Source organism: Pieris brassicae, chromosome 12 (assembly GCF_905147105.1).
Source record: "Pieris brassicae chromosome 12, ilPieBrab1.1, whole genome shotgun sequence".
Lineage (NCBI taxonomy): Eukaryota > Metazoa > Arthropoda > Insecta > Lepidoptera > Pieridae > Pieris > Pieris brassicae.
Genome location: NC_059676.1, coordinates 6,450,165 through 6,469,314, shown reverse-complemented (window position 1 = coordinate 6,469,314; position 19,150 = coordinate 6,450,165). Strand labels below are relative to the sequence as shown.

The following is a 19,150-nucleotide window of genomic DNA, read 5'->3' as shown; positions in this document are numbered from 1 at the left end:
GTTGGCCAGATGGGCCTCTACAGATCAGCTTTGGTCAGCGTACCTAGGCCAGTATGAGTGATTTTCCAGCGACTAGCGCAAGGGCGTCTCCTGCGAGATTCGGACCTCGCCTTGGCCCGTCGCAGCCCGCGTTGTGGTCAATCACCCCAAGGACAGGAAGCGAAGTAAAGGTCCAGGACTTTCCCGTTCTTTTTAGAAAAATTATACAAATATAATCCTAAACAGTATTCTATGGGGTAATTTTGTTATCGGGTTTAACACATGCACAACGCCTACTGTTGATTAGTAAATAAATGAAATTATGAATTTAGACAGGAATGACAGCACATCTAGCCCCCTATACGTGATGACACACAAAATGATACGCCATGATGCTACACCGTGGTTCCAATAATAATAAGAAAAAAAAATCAGATTTTACTTAAGCACCGACCAACTGTTGCGAGATACGCCAACGGTTAATATATTTAAGATATTGTTTTATAACAATAAGTCAAATGTGAATATTTATCCGTCTTTTTCATTTCTCGCTTTCTCTCAGTGGCGAAGACTCCTTAAGCCCCTTAATTATCACGTTGACCTCACACGGAAGCTTTAAGATAAACTCACCACCTTTAACCTCTGATCCTACCCATAGGTCTCTGTCTGTTACCTTAGGTCTCTTGGTGCATACATACCGTACTAATTTATATATTATTTATTTATGTGTAGGGTACATCTGTAGGGCTTAGGTATCCGTAGGGTTGTTAGGCTCTTAGGCTTCACCTTGTTATGCGTTCTGTTCTGTAGTGTAGCTTGCTAATATACGCACAATATATATACAAATACTCTTAAAGAATTTAAATACACAGTGGCTGGCAAGCTGTATAAAAGATGACAGTCAAAAATCATTTATTCATATAGGTAACACAATGTGCACACTTATGAACGTCAATAAAAAATAAATATACATTAAATGCTTCTAATTTTACATTTACTGCCAGTTCACAAATCAAGGGCGTAGAACGGAAGAGAAGAACTGGCATGAAACTCTCCGCCACTTTTTTTAATGGCCAATTTTTTTTAACATAACGTTTGTAAGGAGCTGCAACCATCACACCATGTTCCACATGACATCAGCAGGAGGCATGGTGAAATAGGAACATTACACAAATATTGACGTTTGACTAACCGGATAAGGAAAAACATTGAGTGGAAAAGAAGCCTGTCAGCTTTTGGACTTTTTGTTACAATTAGCGGCAAAGGTTTCGATTCCACAAATTAATGTACCTATTAAATAAATTGTGGAATAATTACGTTGATGCGTTTTTGTCTGGGTTGTTGAGGAAAAAGTACTTTGCTATTTAAGTTCGTTTTGAGTTACTTTTAATAAAGTTTAGCAAAATTGCTTTATAAAACATATTTTGAAGAACCACCTAATGAATTAAAAAGCTACATTATTGAGTCAGATTATAGATACAAATCCATTTTTTGTAAACGAAAGTGATCCAACTTCTAGGCATGATTCGGTTGTTTTACCTTTTATAATAGTGGTGAAACGCATTACGCGTACCCCCAGCAGCGTGACGCTCGCTCGCTCGCTCTAGACGGGGACTGGTAACAGTGAAACTTCCTCCGCATCCCGCTATGCACTCTACCACGTTTATTGTTGGTTCTCCGCGGGCATGAATAAAATGTGATAACGTTGTTTCACCAAGGAACAAACCTAGAACCACGACAAATTATTAAATTGCTTCTTTATATGCTACATGGTTTAAGACCAGACTTTATTGAAGACTCAAAAACAGCATATACAAAACATGTATTGTACTTATTTCGACTATAAAGAAATAACTCAAGTTGTAGTATTTTTACGTTATAAACAAACATCTAAACAAAAATATATTTTTTTTCGAAAGTTTTCGGCTCCACACTTTCCGAAAAGTTATGCATTGTCATATTGTGAGCTAAGTTCAACTTGGCTTTATTGGTCTCTGAGTTATATTACACGAGTTCTCGACATATGATCTGTACTTTTATTTGCTTTTCAAGTATTTGTAATGTTACTTTTAAAGAAATATAAAATTTTAATTCCAGTATATATTTATAATATAAATTATAATATTCTGTAAAAAGAGTCTTATTTATAAAATATTCTAATTATAAATATTCTAAAAATAACAGTGTGACAGTTTAAGGTAAGGAATAATTGGTAAACACCGTGAACTTTTCCGCATTAAAAATATAAGACGGTAATCTAAATTGAGTATTCAACTGAACTTAGATTCATTAAACAAAATATTTTGTAACTAAAATATTTTGTTAAGTTACATATTTAACAGCCATCCATTTATATATTATAATTCGTTTGTATCGCTTTCTTTTGAAAATTCCGGGAAAGTGGAAGGTTTAAACGGGAAACATAAATAATAAGTAAAGAAAAATGACAATTGAATGTTATAATAAAACCTGTCTAGCTGGAAAATATTTCATGTCTTTTGTATTTTTAGAAATAAAATAACGACACTTGGTTATCATATATTTATAGATGCCTTCAGATTTGTGTTTCATAGCTGTAAGATGAGGTGATTTTAATTACTTTTGACACTAATATATGTAGGTGATACAAAGTTCACCGGGTCATCTAGTGTAAGATAAAAAGTAGGTTGTATATACTATTAAAACGATTTTTACTATTACAATATATTTAAGTTATCCAAATATAAAAACGCTGCTGGATGGATATGCTAAATTATACGTATATCAATCCTTATTACCAATCTCTTGGTCGGTATTGGTCCTCAATAAAAAGATCTTTAGAACCACAAACATATTTTTTAAATATTCTCACAATTTCACTTGTCAATAAAATGCTTGATTTTGATTCATATTCTATATTTTATTTTAAATCTTGCTAGGGCATATTACCCAAACTCACTATATCTATTTATTTATTAAAGTTCACGATATCATATATAATGCTATATCTACAGTAGTAGTACTATCGCGAGCTATATTCTCTAAAAAACAGGACAGTTATTATAAATATATATGTTTAAATTATTTGAAATATTCAATGAAAATGGTACACTTCCAATTTTAGACTTTTCTAGTAATAAATACAAAAATTTGAAGACGTTATATTCCAATAACATTCACTTGTAATAAATGGGTATTACTAAGTCATAGAGACACGAGCAGTTCATAGCTTTTCTAGAACAAGCTAAAAAGGCTTTTACGTGCTGCCCGGTGGAGTTCCCACAATGATTCATTCTGAGGTTAAGATATAAAACACCTCTTGACACAGAACTGACGTGTATTGTGTTCGGGCGATGTGCCAACACTCTATTCGCGTTAAAACTTTAAATGTTGCGATTGAATCGTAATAGACATTTTACCCAACTTCAAAATTGTACGATGAAAGATAACTTCTAACGGTTAAACTATATTTAATGTCAAAATGCCAACAAACACCAACCACACCATATCATACGCAACCCAACTCTTTTATCTTTAACCACTTTCTTTAAAATTAACTTTAAGCAACATCTTCTATGCTGTCTATGCTGAAACCGAAAGTATTCTTCTTATACAACAGTAGTTTAATTACATATCAGTAAGTGTTATGTAGAAATTATTATGTTAAGTCAGCCCGTCATATGAAGAATTTTTTTCTACTTACAGTAATATGTGAGAACTTGTTTTGAAGTTTTCCCATAATAGTTTTGTATTGATGTTATTATACAAAATGTATTGTCATTCTATCGATGTTTTTTTTTTATATTTATTTAGACTCCGTTGCAGTACTACAGTACAATTAAAATAATTAACTAAAAAATGGCAGGGTGGCCTTATCGCTTTTGAGCGATCTCTTCCTGGCAACCTCTAATATACACAATATACTACGTGTATAGGATAATATTGTTCCCAGGAAAGGGTGCTGTGAACTAATGCGCAGAAGTCGTTTTTTGGTAAGAAATAGTACATTTTAAGCATCACGTGAATAAGGTCAAATTTACTTCTTAGCGTCGTATATCGAAAGTTTATAATGGCTTCTGTTGTAAGCCATATCTTATCCTACATAGGTTTTGACTTACTGAAGTTTGTTATTATATTCAGTTAATAATTATTGCTCGGATTTACATAATTAATTCAATAAAAATTTTCATGTCGTAACTACCAATATACTATAAATTGCTATAAATTTGCTTGAATTGCTTTCCATTGATCATTTAGGGGTGAATTTTCGTAAGTCCGTACTCGAGTAAAGATGTTGACCAAGTACATACTACTACTTTTTTCATTTATTATTTCTTCATAAGGCTTCATGCAATAAATAGTACATGAAAATGGTATGGCTATAGAACAATAAAGTTTGACATGCTAACAAGGAAGCAGAAAATAGTTTAAAAAAATGTAAGGTGGTAAAATAAAGCATTGGTTATCGTTAGCAATAACTGTCGGCTAGTATCCAAGCGGAAGTATGGAAGTGCTGGCGCACTGCCCGTACCTCTCCGCGAACAATGGCCAGAGCTTACTGACATTTGCACTGTATAATAAAATATGGTATAAAAGCCTAAACCTCTTTTTTTAAAGAAATCAATTTTTTAACCGGATTAAAGCTATTTGTATTATTATAAACTTATTTACATAATTTTTTATTAAAATTTAAATAAATTTAAATTTTTCCGACGTTTGGCGTGCTTTACAGGTCACGGTGACCACGCACGCTGTAAAGCATAAGTTTATAATATTACAAATAGCTTTAATCCGGTTAAAAATTGTTTTCTTTCAATGTGTAAAAGCTATGTTAGCCAAAGACAATACTCTTTTTTTAATTTTCTTTATTTATTCTTAAAGTGTGGATTTTGGATACAGGACTATTAGATAGAGTCTCCTGACTTTGACAGTATCACATTTTTCATAAGTTTCACACGAACGTTCGACTAGGAATAAAAACAAAACGAGATTTCCATGAAGTATCTTTCCGGTTGTTTTTTTCTGTAGAGAGAAATTATATATATTTAGATATAGAGAAAAATGATTGCGCGAGATGCGTATAAAATATAATAAATGAACTTTTAAGTAATATTGCAGTATTATGTACCGGTGTAAAGCTCTCATTATTCTGCCATGGCGTTTCAATGACCTAAAGGTATACAGTGTTAAGAAAACCAATAGTATCGAGGTTGTATTTAAAAGCTTCTCAGTTATTTGTTCTTAGAAGAATATCTCACAAAACACTACCATTCTACGGCCTCACTTAAGTGGCCATTTCCGGTACTGATTTTTCCTTCGATTAATCGTTATTATTGGGAAATAGGAAGTGCATCTTCATAAAAGTTTCTCGTATTTGTATTATATACTATTTCAAATAAAGAGAAATAAACTTTCAATAAATAATAATACAGTGTATACTCCATGTAACGTCCCTTGTTGTAACGACTAAACCCCTGAAGCGTCGAAAGCTTCCATACTTAGCTTGTCCTTCTTATTTCATAAAAAGCATTTCACCTACTCTCATTAACGACAAAAATTTAGTAATAAAATTATTTTTAAGTTGCTAATTAAAAACTGCGCAGCTATGTACGTTGTTTTGTCACTTTATTATCCTAGCCCGCAATAAACTCGACAGTCGACATCATGCATACGAATTTTCTTTGGTTTACAAATTGGGATTGCTTCACGTGTAGACTGTCGTTGACCATGACCATGATCCATACGTTTTTCTTCCATCCATTTACCGACAATTCTCTATAACGCCATAAAGTGCATAGTCCCTTCAGTTATATAGAATTTAAATTGCAGTTTACTAAAATCCTGAACCTTAAAGAAGTAGAAGAAGAAATGATTAATACGCAAGTCAAATAATAATCAATTCCAAAAATATAATAACTATATTTGAAAAAGTTTTTTGAAACAGGGCGGTTCGCAGGTTGCTGTTTTAATTTTCATATTTTATTTTTATTGATGAATGCTTGCCAACGCTCGGCAAACTGATACATTGGTAAAATAACCACAAAATACAATTTTTAATATGACAAGCACTTAAAGGCAAACATGACATACACGTAGATATCATACATTATACAAAACAATTACTAATCAAAAAAAATAAAATTACAAAAAACTAAACAAAAATCGATTTTAAAGTTTTCCCATTGTTTCTGTTTCCTCAGAAAAAAACTAAAACACTTAACATAAAATATATTAATTAAGTCGGATAACAGCTATATCAAGATTATAATTGTACAGACACAATCTTTAACTTAAAAACAAGTCAAGTGCAAACTTGTAAATGACTTTTTCGTTACGTATAATATCTGGTATGATGAATGAACATGCCCGGTCAGCCCGCAGTTTTTCCGACTTCGTATCTTGGTACATATCATGGTGGATGTGATTTATACTTCTTGAGATAACAGATCCCCAAAGTTTCGAAAAGGGCAGTTTATGAGTTTTCTCTCCAGTTAATCCCGAAGGCTTAATACCTACTAACAATCCATCGATTCAAATCAATAAGGCTTGTGAATTTGAACTTAGATTTCTTGAATTCCGGTAAAAAACTACTTAAGTAATTGGTAAATACAATATTCAACATATAATCCTAAAACGAAAGCGTTAACAAAAAAAATAAAGTATGTTTATTGTGGGATATAATATATAAGTTACACTTATTCCACGTCATTAAATTTGTCTCGCAGTCATCCCAAGCAAACAAGACAAGGATGTAGGCGAGAGAAACAGCCGGCGTAAAAAAAATTCAGTACTCTTTTAAAATATCAAATCATCATACAAAATGACTATGGCAAACATAGATAACAAAACGGTTCGCTCTGTATTTGTATTAAATTATAAAACTGAACAGAAACCTCACAGTCCAGTTTCCGGAAGCGGCACCTGTTCACAGGCATGACGTGCCAGCCATCGTTTGACTCAATCATATTTGAAGGAATTAAACGACCCATCACAAAACGCCACCGCCCCAGTCACATTTCAGTAAGCATGACTTACACTACATGAGACAGTCAGGACCCTTCCTCCAGGCTCAACAAGCTGGTGGTTTAATTTTTTTGATTAGTAATTGTTTTGTTTACTTGCTTGTCATATTAAAAATTGTATTTTTTGGTTCTTTTACCAATGTATTAGTGGGCCGAGCTGTGGCAAGCTTTTATCAATAAAAGTAAAATATGAAAATTAATAAAGCAATTTTCGATCTGCCCTGTTTAAAAAAATCTTTTTCAAATATAGTTATTATATTTTCGGAATTGATTATAATTTGACTTGCGTATTAATCATAGCTTCTTTAAGGTTCAGGATTTTAGTAAACTGCAATTTAAATTCTATATAACTGAAGGGACTGTGCATTATATGGCGTAAAATGGAGAGAAGAAAAACGTATAGATAATCCATGACATACTTATTAGTCATGGTCAACAACAGTCTACATGTTTCAGTAAGCATAACTTACTACTACATAGTAGACAGTAAGCACCAGCTTGTTGAGCCTGGAGGACCCTTCCAGGTACGCTTCCAGCTAAGCTGGTACGACACATAGACAGACAAAACAGAACCACAAGACAGCAAGTACAAAATACTAAAAAATAATCACAAGGCAAGCAAGTCGTGCCAAAATAATATCCCTCAGCCATTCGCCACAACACTTATTTTAAAACAAAAATCGCACATTAATTAGAAGTCGCCTAGTCTAGAACTAGTCCCAGGCCCTTTTATCAACTAGATAATGGTAAACTTTATAGTAAGCCGTTTTACACAGCTTTTCTATAATAAATTTCTTAAATTTATAAAGAGGCAGAGATGAAACAGCCTCTGGGATTTTATTATAGAAAAGAAGCCCTTTTTCGAAAAAAGAATTACTCCCTTTAGATAGTCTAGTACGCGGAAATTGCAGCCTGCGTTTGTTCCGAATATTAACATTATGCGTATGTTCTATTCTAGTAAACTTATCGTACACATACCTTATATTTTTAAGGAAATAGGCGCATGAAGGTAAAAATTTGAAACGTCACGTTTTTGTCGATGAAAAGGGAGACAGCGACTGAGACCGATTGAAAGAGAGTGAGAAAGTGATATCCAGAAAAAATATACGCTATTGGTTGATGTATTCGTTTAGTAGTTACATATTATAACATTAGATGGCAATTCTGTCGCATAACGTCCTGTGCAGTTAACGCAGAATTTTTATTTATTTATATTATCAATAGCACGTATGAAGTATGAGTATAGATATACAAATACATGGAGTGATCATATACTGGTAAATAATCATCTATTGGGGGTTTAACCTTAGTAATAATTAATTTACAAATACGTTTCATTTCTGACATCAGTACTTTGTACGCACATACTTTTTTTATTAAAAATTACCACATCAGATCTGTGTACACGAGAAATTTCCTATGTAAGAATCTGTTTTAACTTTACGAGCTGTAAACTGATAAAAAAATGTATAAGGCTGATTTAGTTTTATACAAAGTGGCAACAATTTATTATTATGAATTTTGTCTTAGATAAAATCAGAAGTTTGAGAGACGACGACCTCCTAAAACATCCGGCCCCAATGAGCTAACTTGGCTCTCGTTTATATTTATATGAAAACAAGTTTCTTTGAGAAATGTTTCATTTCTACATCTTTTGAAAATCCATAGCAGTGCGCGTGCTTTGTTTAAATTTTTTATTCAATTATTAAGTTAGTAGAAATGAAAATTTTTGGTTAAACTGGAAGACTGAAACACGAGAAGTACTTTAGGTTGTTATAAATATTATCAATAGCCCATAAAATATTATAAAAGTGTACTGATTTTTGGACATTTGTCTCAAAGTTACATTTAACTGCACAAAATCAAAATAAAACATAAATAATTAATTATTAAGATTATATTATTATTAAAAGTACAGCTAACAACACTTTGTGTATATATTATTTATGATTTCCATTCTTCTTTTTCTGTTGATAGTTGTGTCATACGTTTGTCTCGATGAAACTGTATGTATAATAAAAACAATTTGATTGGAAGGTAAATAACATGTTATATTTATTTTTTATTCCAACTGATCATGTTGCCTTTAACCACAGCAAAGCTCTTTGATTGACGCAATATTAAAGAAAGTATTGCGAATACTTAAACCCGCGTACTAATTTGACTCAAAGCTCCGCTTTTATCAGCTTACCTTAAAAATAAATTAAATAGACGCAAAAATGAGTCTAATTTACACGTTTCTAAAATCAGACTAAGTCACGAGAATTAGGTAGTCTATTTCTTGGCTCACCTCCAAACAAGTAAGGACAGTCAGCAAGGCACTGGCGGAAATGTCTAAAGTTCTCACATGCAGACCAACCCTTGTTCCTTTATTTTATATGAATTTCGCTAGCTTTTGGTAGATTTCCTGCGTCACAAAGTTCGTTGAATATATTTCAAATTTAACGTTTGTTCTCTGATTATTATTTGTCCTGGGTTAAGCGGCCGACACTGAAATCTCAGGTCGCGTGTTCGGTATAACATATGCCCGAATATAGATATGGATACAGAAGATAATATAAAAAAGAATAACAATGAAGCCGACTGATAGAAGATACGGATAATTGTATATACTCACATTTGTAGTTGGCTTCGATCTTTAGACGAAACCTACGTTTTTTTACAACTCTTTGATAACGGATGCTATGTAACTAAGAACAATAGTAGTCAAGCCTAAGATGAGGTCGTAAGTTCGATAACCGGTCTACATCAGTAGATAGATATTTCTATTGAGCAAATACACTGGCTCCTACGGTGAAGAAAACATTGAGTAGAAAAAATGTTTCAGTAGTAATTAATATGGGTTATCTGCCAAGTGCGGGCACATGGAAAGCAAGGTTAGTCTGGCCTTGTAGCCTTCATTGAAGGTTAAGTCCCAGAAATGTTAGAAAAGATGTTGATGACTTAGCAAAATAACAGTATCTCCTTTCGTTTCACTGTATCTTGAATACTAGTCCATTCGATATGCCGATGTAGCAAAATTGCGCAAGGAATCTTCATGTAATTCCTTAAGTAGATATCGATATTTCTTTAGTATATTATACAATTGGATTAATTTTTAAACGCTTGATTTTTATCGAAGAATATCGATAAATATTTTTATCGATATTCTACGAAATATACTTCCCTTAATAATAATAATATATATTTTATAGAAATATGAGTGTCTTGTGCCTGGAATAAATTTTCGTCCTTTAAGGAAGTACTTGAAAAAGAAAGATAGACTTTATTATAGATTATCTTTCTTTCTTATTATAGATACAGGATATTTAGGTAAAGTAAGGTGCACTGGCCAGCCCACAATAGACAAAAAATATTACAGAGTGGCAACCTCGCGTTGGAAAAAGGAAAAGAGGAAGAAGGAGCAAGGGATGGGCAGACGATATAAAGAGAATAGGCACAACTTGGACAAGAAGACCTAATATCAGAAAAAAATGAAAGCAACTGGAAAAGGTCTGTGTGTCACAGTACACGCTGATTACCAAAAACAGGACATTTGATCTATAAGATTAAGTTAGGTTATATTATACTGGGTGTCAGCAATAAAGGCTTAATAATAATAATACTTCCCTTTACGTGCTCTGAGTGCTATTAAAAATCCTCTATAAATTTTAATACGAATGCTTTATTTTCACTTGTAGGTAATATATATTTGTATAGGTGAAAAGAAGAACCTTCACACACTGTTGTATTGTCCTATTTATTCTATTGAATTTCTCTTAGAAACTGTAGTGATTACAAAAATCAAAATAGATTCCTTGGCCTTACCTTAATGGAACTATCTAGGGAGAAAATAAAACAAATAATTTTCCATAATTTATTTCCATACATTGCAATGATTATGGTATGTACATTAGTATCAAATCAATAAAATGTATAATAAAATGTAAATATATCTATTATTGGCACCGACATCAACAATGGACGCTAAGTACAAAACATTCTAACTGATTCGATGTTTTAATTCCGACCAGCCACTGAGCACACAAAAGCTTGGCTGGTACATATATAATAATGATATAAGAGGCGCAGGGATCGCTTTGAAAAGGTTTAGTCCGAAAGAGGAAAATTACTAAAAGCGAGTTAACAAACCTCATTTATATTTTACGGTAGAAAAGGTTGATTGTATGTTTACATATTTTTTATGTCTAAAAACATGTTAAGTATGTATTAATTTCGCAAATATTTTGTCTACATTGGCAGAAAATGGAGGTAAGGTATAAGAATTTGTGCCATTATACAATATAACCTTAACGCGATTTGACCAAACATTTTATTTAAAACAATGAAACTCACCAACAAATGAACCCATTTGTTCATAACAACTAAATCAGTTTCATTACTAAAGTTCTCTTTTGTTCTTTTATGTAAAATTGCGTTTACTCTTTAGTTAAAACGGGAGCATTAAACTGATCAGTGGTAAACCAACTGAGATTAGCATACACAAGAGAAAATTATTTAAAAGATATTGCTTGATTTTACTTATTTTTGTTAGTAGAAAATTCTAGAACCTTTTTCACCGTAAAATGTAAATAAATACCGCAGATCTATGGTATGCAAAAGTCGAGAGCGAGGGTCTAAATCTATAGATCGGTGGACGGATCATTCAACATATCCAGGTACAAATTAATCTCCATTTTATATTTATAAATTACACCACGTATGTCATTAAGATTAGATAATAAGTAACATAACAAAAAAAATTTTTTTTTATTCAAAAACAAGAATCTTATTTGTTTGTTTTATCCCAAGACGGCTGGACTGATTTGCACAATTCTTGAATTTTTGTTTTGTTGGAAAATGGTTTCATGATAATCAGGAGAACAAGGCATCATCAAGGAGTCTTTGGATTAATTCTTGATCAAACTAGAAACGAGGCGTTTTTAGATGCGGGTGAGTTAGCGTAAGCGCTGAAAAGATTGCGATACGTTTTTCAAATGTATTTGAAGCTTTTGAATTAGGTACGATCAGACCATTAAACAATTATAGTCAATTCAATTGAAGTTTACCGTTTTTTTATTTTTGTGGTGTAATTTATATATCAATTGACTTGTGAGTATAAAAATACATCTTTTAACTCTAACTTATTTATCGTTTTAAATTCTTTCAACAATTTTTATAAGCTTCCCCGCGCCTCCAATGATATCACAATTCTTTACAACAATAAGTGGACTTTCTTTGGTCTTATGCAACGTTTTGAAACTGACGAATGAATAAAAAATATTGCGTTGATTTTTGCAAGAAAAATACTGACTAATAATAATTAATTTGGCAAACGCAAAGGCCTATAAATACTAAAGTTTGACTAAGTCAATTTCACGAAATTAAGCAACTTGACGATAAATTTTCTTTTATTTGTATAATCAGAAAAGGTCTTTTTGATATTTGACATGAAGTATTTTTAGTTTACGTAATTTGATAATTATATTTCAAGTGGAACTTGATCATGGGTTAAAAGAGCAAAATTATTTGTTAATTAAAAGGCGATCTAACTAGACTGGCACTTTTTTCACATACTTTCGCCGTAGCGAAAAGCATTGCATAGGACCCAAGACTGACAGAATAATGCATTTCCTATCGTTTTACCGCACTACATCTACAACACCAATTAATTTGTTCTTGTAGCTACGCTGTGCAAGTAGTAACGATTTTAATGCAAAGACGTTAAAATATAGATTGCAGTAAAAGTAATGTTTGTTACCTTATTGCAACTTCAACTATGTTCCTCATACGAAAAATAAAATTTTGTTTAAAATTGAAATTGCACCAGGAGATCACAAATGTAGACTGTATGTGAATGAAGCTGGACTCAGTGAGTCCAGAGATGTTTTAAAAGAATACAATATTAACTATTATTTCCATGTAAACAAACACAATATATTTTAGAAATAAAAAAAAATGATTAGACTAGGATGTAGAAATTCAGACGTCTTGTCTCCCTCATTTAAAGCTTGCATAATGACGGAGAAGGTACACCAACGGTGCGTCTAGATGGGTTCTCCTCTAGTAAATTCAAGTATCTGGCAGGGATGTATATTGTTGTCTTACTCTTTGTGAAGTTGTACAAACTCCAACAACTGGATCCACTCTGCAACAGGGCTGTGTGTGCTCTGCTAAGTTACGAGCAGCGGTTCCGGGACGAAACACCGATGTGGACCAGAAACTGACTCCGAAGAGAGTGCATGTTTAAGATAAAACAAGAAATAACTGTATAATACTTACGAAAGTAGTTGTAATTTCATAGAAACATTGATATAATCGGTAAATTTACGTGAAATTTTCAACTGCATTCTTTAATTTCCGTTAACTGTGGAACGTTATATAAGGTATCAAATTTTTTAACATATGTTCTCTCTCATTGAATTCATTTGTGTTTATTATTTCGTTGTACAACAAGGTTTTATTTTTTATAATGTATTTATTAGGGCACCCCTAATACACTACGTATTAAGAGTACCCTCGTAAAAATATTTTATGAATATAAAAATGATATTATTTCCTTTTACTGCAATCTTTACACGTTAATGAAGTATGAAATCGGAAAGGGTTCTACTTAACATTTTAACATTGAACAATTGATATATTCTCTTAACAATACGATTGTTGCAAAAATTGTGTTAGCAAATCGTTTTCATATAAAATGGCGCCTTGCCACACTTCTAAAATTGACATCGAAATATACAGGTGGCAGGATAACTAATTTTTTTATAAAATACACGTAGCCCTCAATAATAATTTTCGAATATTGCATTTTTGCGAGTGCTCAATAGGGCGATCACTTTAGTTTAATGACGCGTCAATCAATGTATGAACTTCAAAAGTCGTGAGTTATGGTAGAATTTAGACATGGATTATAACTCTTATGACAGCACTTACCAAAAATAACAGAGCGAGAAGGAATAAAACCTTTATTAGTACTGTATTTAAATATCGAATGCTTTAAATTATACCTGCCACATTAAGCTATAATACATTGACATCTATATAAAATATCAAATATTACATACACTACGATTATACCTTACATACTTGGTGTTCATTTTACTTGAATTCCATTCAATTATTAACGAAAAAAATCACAATATAACGTCTCTAACAAAAATATAACAATTTGGCACATTTATATGAAAAAGGAAATGGGAAAAGTTTTGGGTCGGAACTCATGTTGCCGCATATGACAAAATATACGAATTATATTAGCGTAGTCAATGACAAACTGAGTGCTTGGGCGCTAGACTAAAATCTTTTACTGTAAGCGTGACCCGCTTTTAGCTATCGAAGTATGGATACACTTCAGAGGCATATGATGATACTAGATGGGCTGAAAAGTTCATAGGTAGACATTCATATGATTTTTAGTTAGCCCTACCTTCAAAGACACGTGTATAAATTTGTCAACAGCCGTACTATTAGTTTGTGAGATATAGTATGTTGTAGTCGTTGAGTGAAGGAACTTTTACTGGCTTAAAAAAAATATAATTTTTTATTGATATTAAAGGTTTTGCTTCCGGATAAGCGACAACACGATTTCCTAGAAGAGATAGAAACTAGAGCGGCTAATAGATAGATACATGGACTACTAAGCCTACAGACATCAATACTAAGATTAACATTATTCGTATCACGACATATGACTAGCAAATTCATTTGCAAGTGGAAATTTAACAAAATTAAAGAGTTTATAAGTTTTCATTAAATTTCCATTGTGCATAATAATCTACGGATTATCAGTAAAAATATGGTGATTTCGATACAAAAATGCCTGAGTATAATAAAAGGTGGTTCCAAAATCAATTAGCAATGGTATAATTGAAGAAATATTTTGGAACTTCCTATTATTATTATCAGTGAATTGACGAATTTGGTACGGAAAATCTGCCGTTCCCATTAAAATATTACATATCAGTACGCCAGGTACTAGTGAAACCGTTACGCGCTTCAAGTATATCCTTAGAATTTTTAACTTTGTCACTTGTTAACCACATTCAAAATGCGACCTTATTATTTTTACGAAGGTTTTAATTTCCCACGACGATTGAAACGCGATAACGTTTCATTATCGAGCGCTCGGGTCTTAGGATAGAGTGCTTAATAACTTAGTTGTGAAAGGTATAGGGAGACGGTTAAAAGGAACACAAATGGGGTTAAATTTATCGCATGGTTCCCTGAATGTAAGGCTCTGACTGCATGGCGTGCTGGGGATAGTGACGCAGCAAGGTTACGCTTAGGAAATACCTGTCAAAGATAATTAAAAATCACTGTTCGCCTTAATACTTAATAAAATAAGGCAGATAATAAAAAAAATAGTACAAAATCTATTTTAAATAATGACTTAACTTTATAATATTAAAATACAGATACAATAATAAAATAACTAACTTAGATAGACCTTAGTAAAGGTAATAATATATTCATTTATAAATGAACTACCCAGTTATTATATAGAGTTACGTTAACAAACATTAAACGTAACGTTCCTAAAGAAGACTGCTATGGTTACATTTATACAAACCACAGCGGTTTTCTAATGGAACACATTATTATTTTATTGTATCAATTATTTGTAATATATATAAACTAAATTAGCCTAACTGGTAAGCGATGAAAATATTGTGATTATTAAATTTAACTAAGATTTAAAAACTATAAAAATACATTAAGTAATGATAAAGGAATAGAAAACTGAATTCTGAATTTTTATGTATTTTAATTTATATACTTACAGCGACAGCACCACCGTTAGACGAGACAGCAACACACCAGACCTCTTCTGGGTCGGGTGTTATGAGGACAGCAAGCCAACAATGCTGGGCCAAATCTGGGGTCAGAACTGCTGGTTGGGACCGGCCAGATGTAACCCAGGTAACGCGAAGATTACGCCCACAGACCCCGCAAGTTAAACGAAAGCCGCTATCTAGTACTTCAGCGTTAAGGTTCTTTGCTGTTGCTCCACCTTGATAGAAATGAGGACACAATGTCAAGAATAATGTTATAACATATATTTAAAGAACAAATGTAGTAATATCATTTGAACAAGTAAATCCTTTGATAGTTTAGTGCTAAATTGAATTTTATAAAGTTACTAGCTGACCTGGCAAACGTCGTCTTACCATGTATATAATTTATATAGGAAACATTTTTATAGTTCAATAAAAATAACCTATATTTATTATACTATAATTAAAAATAGGAGTTGATCGTAGAGGGGTTGTATGTATTTTTGTATGTTGTATCATATAAAAGTAAAAACAAAATGTTTTGTCTGAAAAATAAAAAAAATAAATTTGGGGTGGACACCACTGATCACTGAATATACATAAAAAAATTCAAGAGAATCCGTCCAGCCATTTCGGACGAGTATGGGAACGAACATTGTGACACGAGAATTTTATATATATAGACTAATAAATAGAAGAAAAAAGAACCTTATTTTTACTATTTACTCACTAACAATTTTAAAATAAATAATACAGAAAATAGGTATGTGAGGTAAATGTCAAACGGTATGGAAACAACCTAATTTTTTTATGGGGGGCAAACGAACCAGCGGGATGCCCATTTTAGTGGATACTTTGTTAGTTACATTACTAGTGCCAGCTTTTTAAACATATATGTCGCAGATTCAACGCGATTAATAATTGCAAAATTGGTGTTACTACCGTCGTCCGACATTATAACACAGTCAGTGCGCACGTCCGGCGCAGGCGACGTTCGAAACTCAAGTGACTAAAGAATTCACTTACTGCCACGAAACAGTCGCGCCACTGACATTTGGTAGATCACACAGACTAGGCATTGTCAATTGTCAACGTTACCTTACCATACCACACCGCATTATACGACTAACTTCATAGTGGCGGGAATTTTCAAATATTCATTCTCCGACATATAAAAAAAATCATATGAATCGAAAATATCTCCATACATCACACGTAACCCCCTATAGTAATATAAATTGTTGTGGAAATTATTATGACATAGTTACCCCTTGGTCTTGTGAATTTTGCCATATAAATTACGTTGACGTCGTGTTCTGATAAGTCATACTAACCGGTAACAGAGAGTGTGACACGTTTGAGTTCTCGTAGTCTCGCGCGCTCACTGGCCCGTGCGCCTACGCATCTGTACTCGCCACCTTCCTCCCACATTGCTTCTGATATACCTTTTTAAATAACGACGGAAAAATAAATGAGTTTAGTTTTTTGATATCACAAAACACATTTCATTTTTGATTTACCGAATGGAATTTAAATGTATTTTTTTGTTTCTTTTGTTAATTGTACACCGTAAACCCCAAGTGACAACACTAATCAATGAAGTTTTAAAGTTGGTATTTTTTATATTGTCAATATTCCAGTACATTCTTCGTAGTGATGTATTCATGAAACTTTCCACGAGAAATATATAATAATTAACAATTATTTTCACAAACATGTAAATTAAACAAATTTAAAACTGATAAACATTATGGGACTACACTTACCGAGCACTCCATGTGCGTGGTGGGACCCAGCCGGGGCCCAGTTATCACTAGCGTTACCCACTACACGACGCCACCAACAACCGACACTACCTGCAATAAATCTGTCTACATTTAAGGTGTCTGTCGTATACCATACCATACCATGAGCATATGAGGCTTTTATCACCTAAACAAATTACACGTTATTTGAAAGATCTGCTATGTCTAATAGAGATGTATCATATACTTTCATATTATAATCAAAATTATTGACCCAAATAAATATTTCGCAAATATATTTTACAAATACTAAACAAAATACAATACTGGGAAACTATGTAATTATTGTCGAGTCCGTTATTAATCCACTGATTGAACATTGTGTAATTAATAACATTTGTATCCAGGATTTTCGTTTATGCTTTAATCGAATGTATTATTTCCCGCTTCAAGCTTTATATAATAAAAATCAGTGTTTCAGTTTCGTTATCATTTGTTTCTAATAGGCATGTTTAAGGTATGTCCCAGTTTCCTCACGATGTTTGCCTTTACAGAACAGTTGGAACGTACGACCGGCTAAGAGTTGCTCGCTGAAGCCATAAGGGCAACACTAATAATAGGCATAATAGTATCATTAAAACAATCAAGGTTTGGCAAATCTTCTTCAAAGGAAAATCTATCGGCTATTAAAGATATTCTAGTAAAAGTCATAAAAGCTACTAATATATAAGCAAAAACATGAAGACAACTTTTAAGAAACATTTCTAAAATACGTACCTTTGGGACAGTGAAGCTGAACGTTTCCTCCAAGCGGCACCTCGACTTTCTGATGTACAGGCTCCTCGTCTGCTTCCGTTGACGTTTGAATTGTTTCATCGGGGGCTGATGGTGATTTTTTGATAAATTCCAATTATATACCGACTTTTTTTAAGTTACATAAGCAGGGGTTTATTCGTTTACTTTGTTCGGAAATTTGCTACAAAAAATCAGAAGACAAAGAAGTTTGCATTGCAAAAAAAGCTTATATACGTAAATTGTCGTGAATGTAAACGCTGATATCTGCTACTTAATACTTCTTCAATTGTTATAACTATTCCGAAAGTATAGTTCTAAACCGTATTCTTCATTGCTGAAGGTTGTGCTACTGGAGCCCTGCTAGTAATTTCTCTAAACTTTGTTCCGTCTATAGCTTCCCTTACCGCAACTGTTACGGGGACCGTGAGAATCGTGACTTAGTCACGAGGACAACCAGCTTGTCCAGGTTATAAGGACAACAAAACTTACTTGTTTTATATTACCAAACATATGCAAAGCACAAAATCGTTGCCAAAATTTGTTTACACATACAGTCGAAGTTGAATACGTAACTAGCATAACTTATAGGGGTTTGTTTATTCATAAACTAGAAGTTAAACTAGTCGAACAAATATTGAAAATTATCTTTTAAAATATATATTTGTCCACTAATTTGTCTGAAATACCTTCATGTAATTGTAATAGTTAAGTATTGCTAAACAGCATATAAACTATGAGTTTTGTAAGTTATGTAATAAATTCGCGTTTATATTAGAGAAAGTTTATTTAGTTTACGCGCGTAAAAAGGCAATATACGTATTGTCACCATGTTTACGACTGTTAATTATTTATTTCAAATATAATAATTTTAAAT

The 19,150-nt window shown here is 32.6% G+C and overlaps 1 protein-coding gene across 1 annotated transcript in view; it reads right to left on the bottom strand.

Annotated features, from left to right (window-relative positions):
• Positions 1–13,759: 13,759 nt before the first annotated feature.
• LOC123717496 overlaps positions 13,760–19,150 on the bottom strand; it is a 46,221-nt gene continuing 40,830 nt past the window's right edge. Inside the window, exons 12-16 of the mRNA XM_045673506.1 lie at positions 18,259–18,363; positions 17,503–17,592; positions 17,071–17,181; positions 15,743–15,972; positions 13,760–15,254 (exon numbers count right to left, since the gene is read on the bottom strand). Of these exons, the coding sequence (XP_045529462.1) occupies positions 15,108–15,254; positions 15,743–15,972; positions 17,071–17,181; positions 17,503–17,592; positions 18,259–18,363 (683 nt within the window). The 3' untranslated portion in view covers positions 13,760–15,107. The remainder of the gene's footprint in view (positions 15,255–15,742; positions 15,973–17,070; positions 17,182–17,502; positions 17,593–18,258; positions 18,364–19,150) is intronic.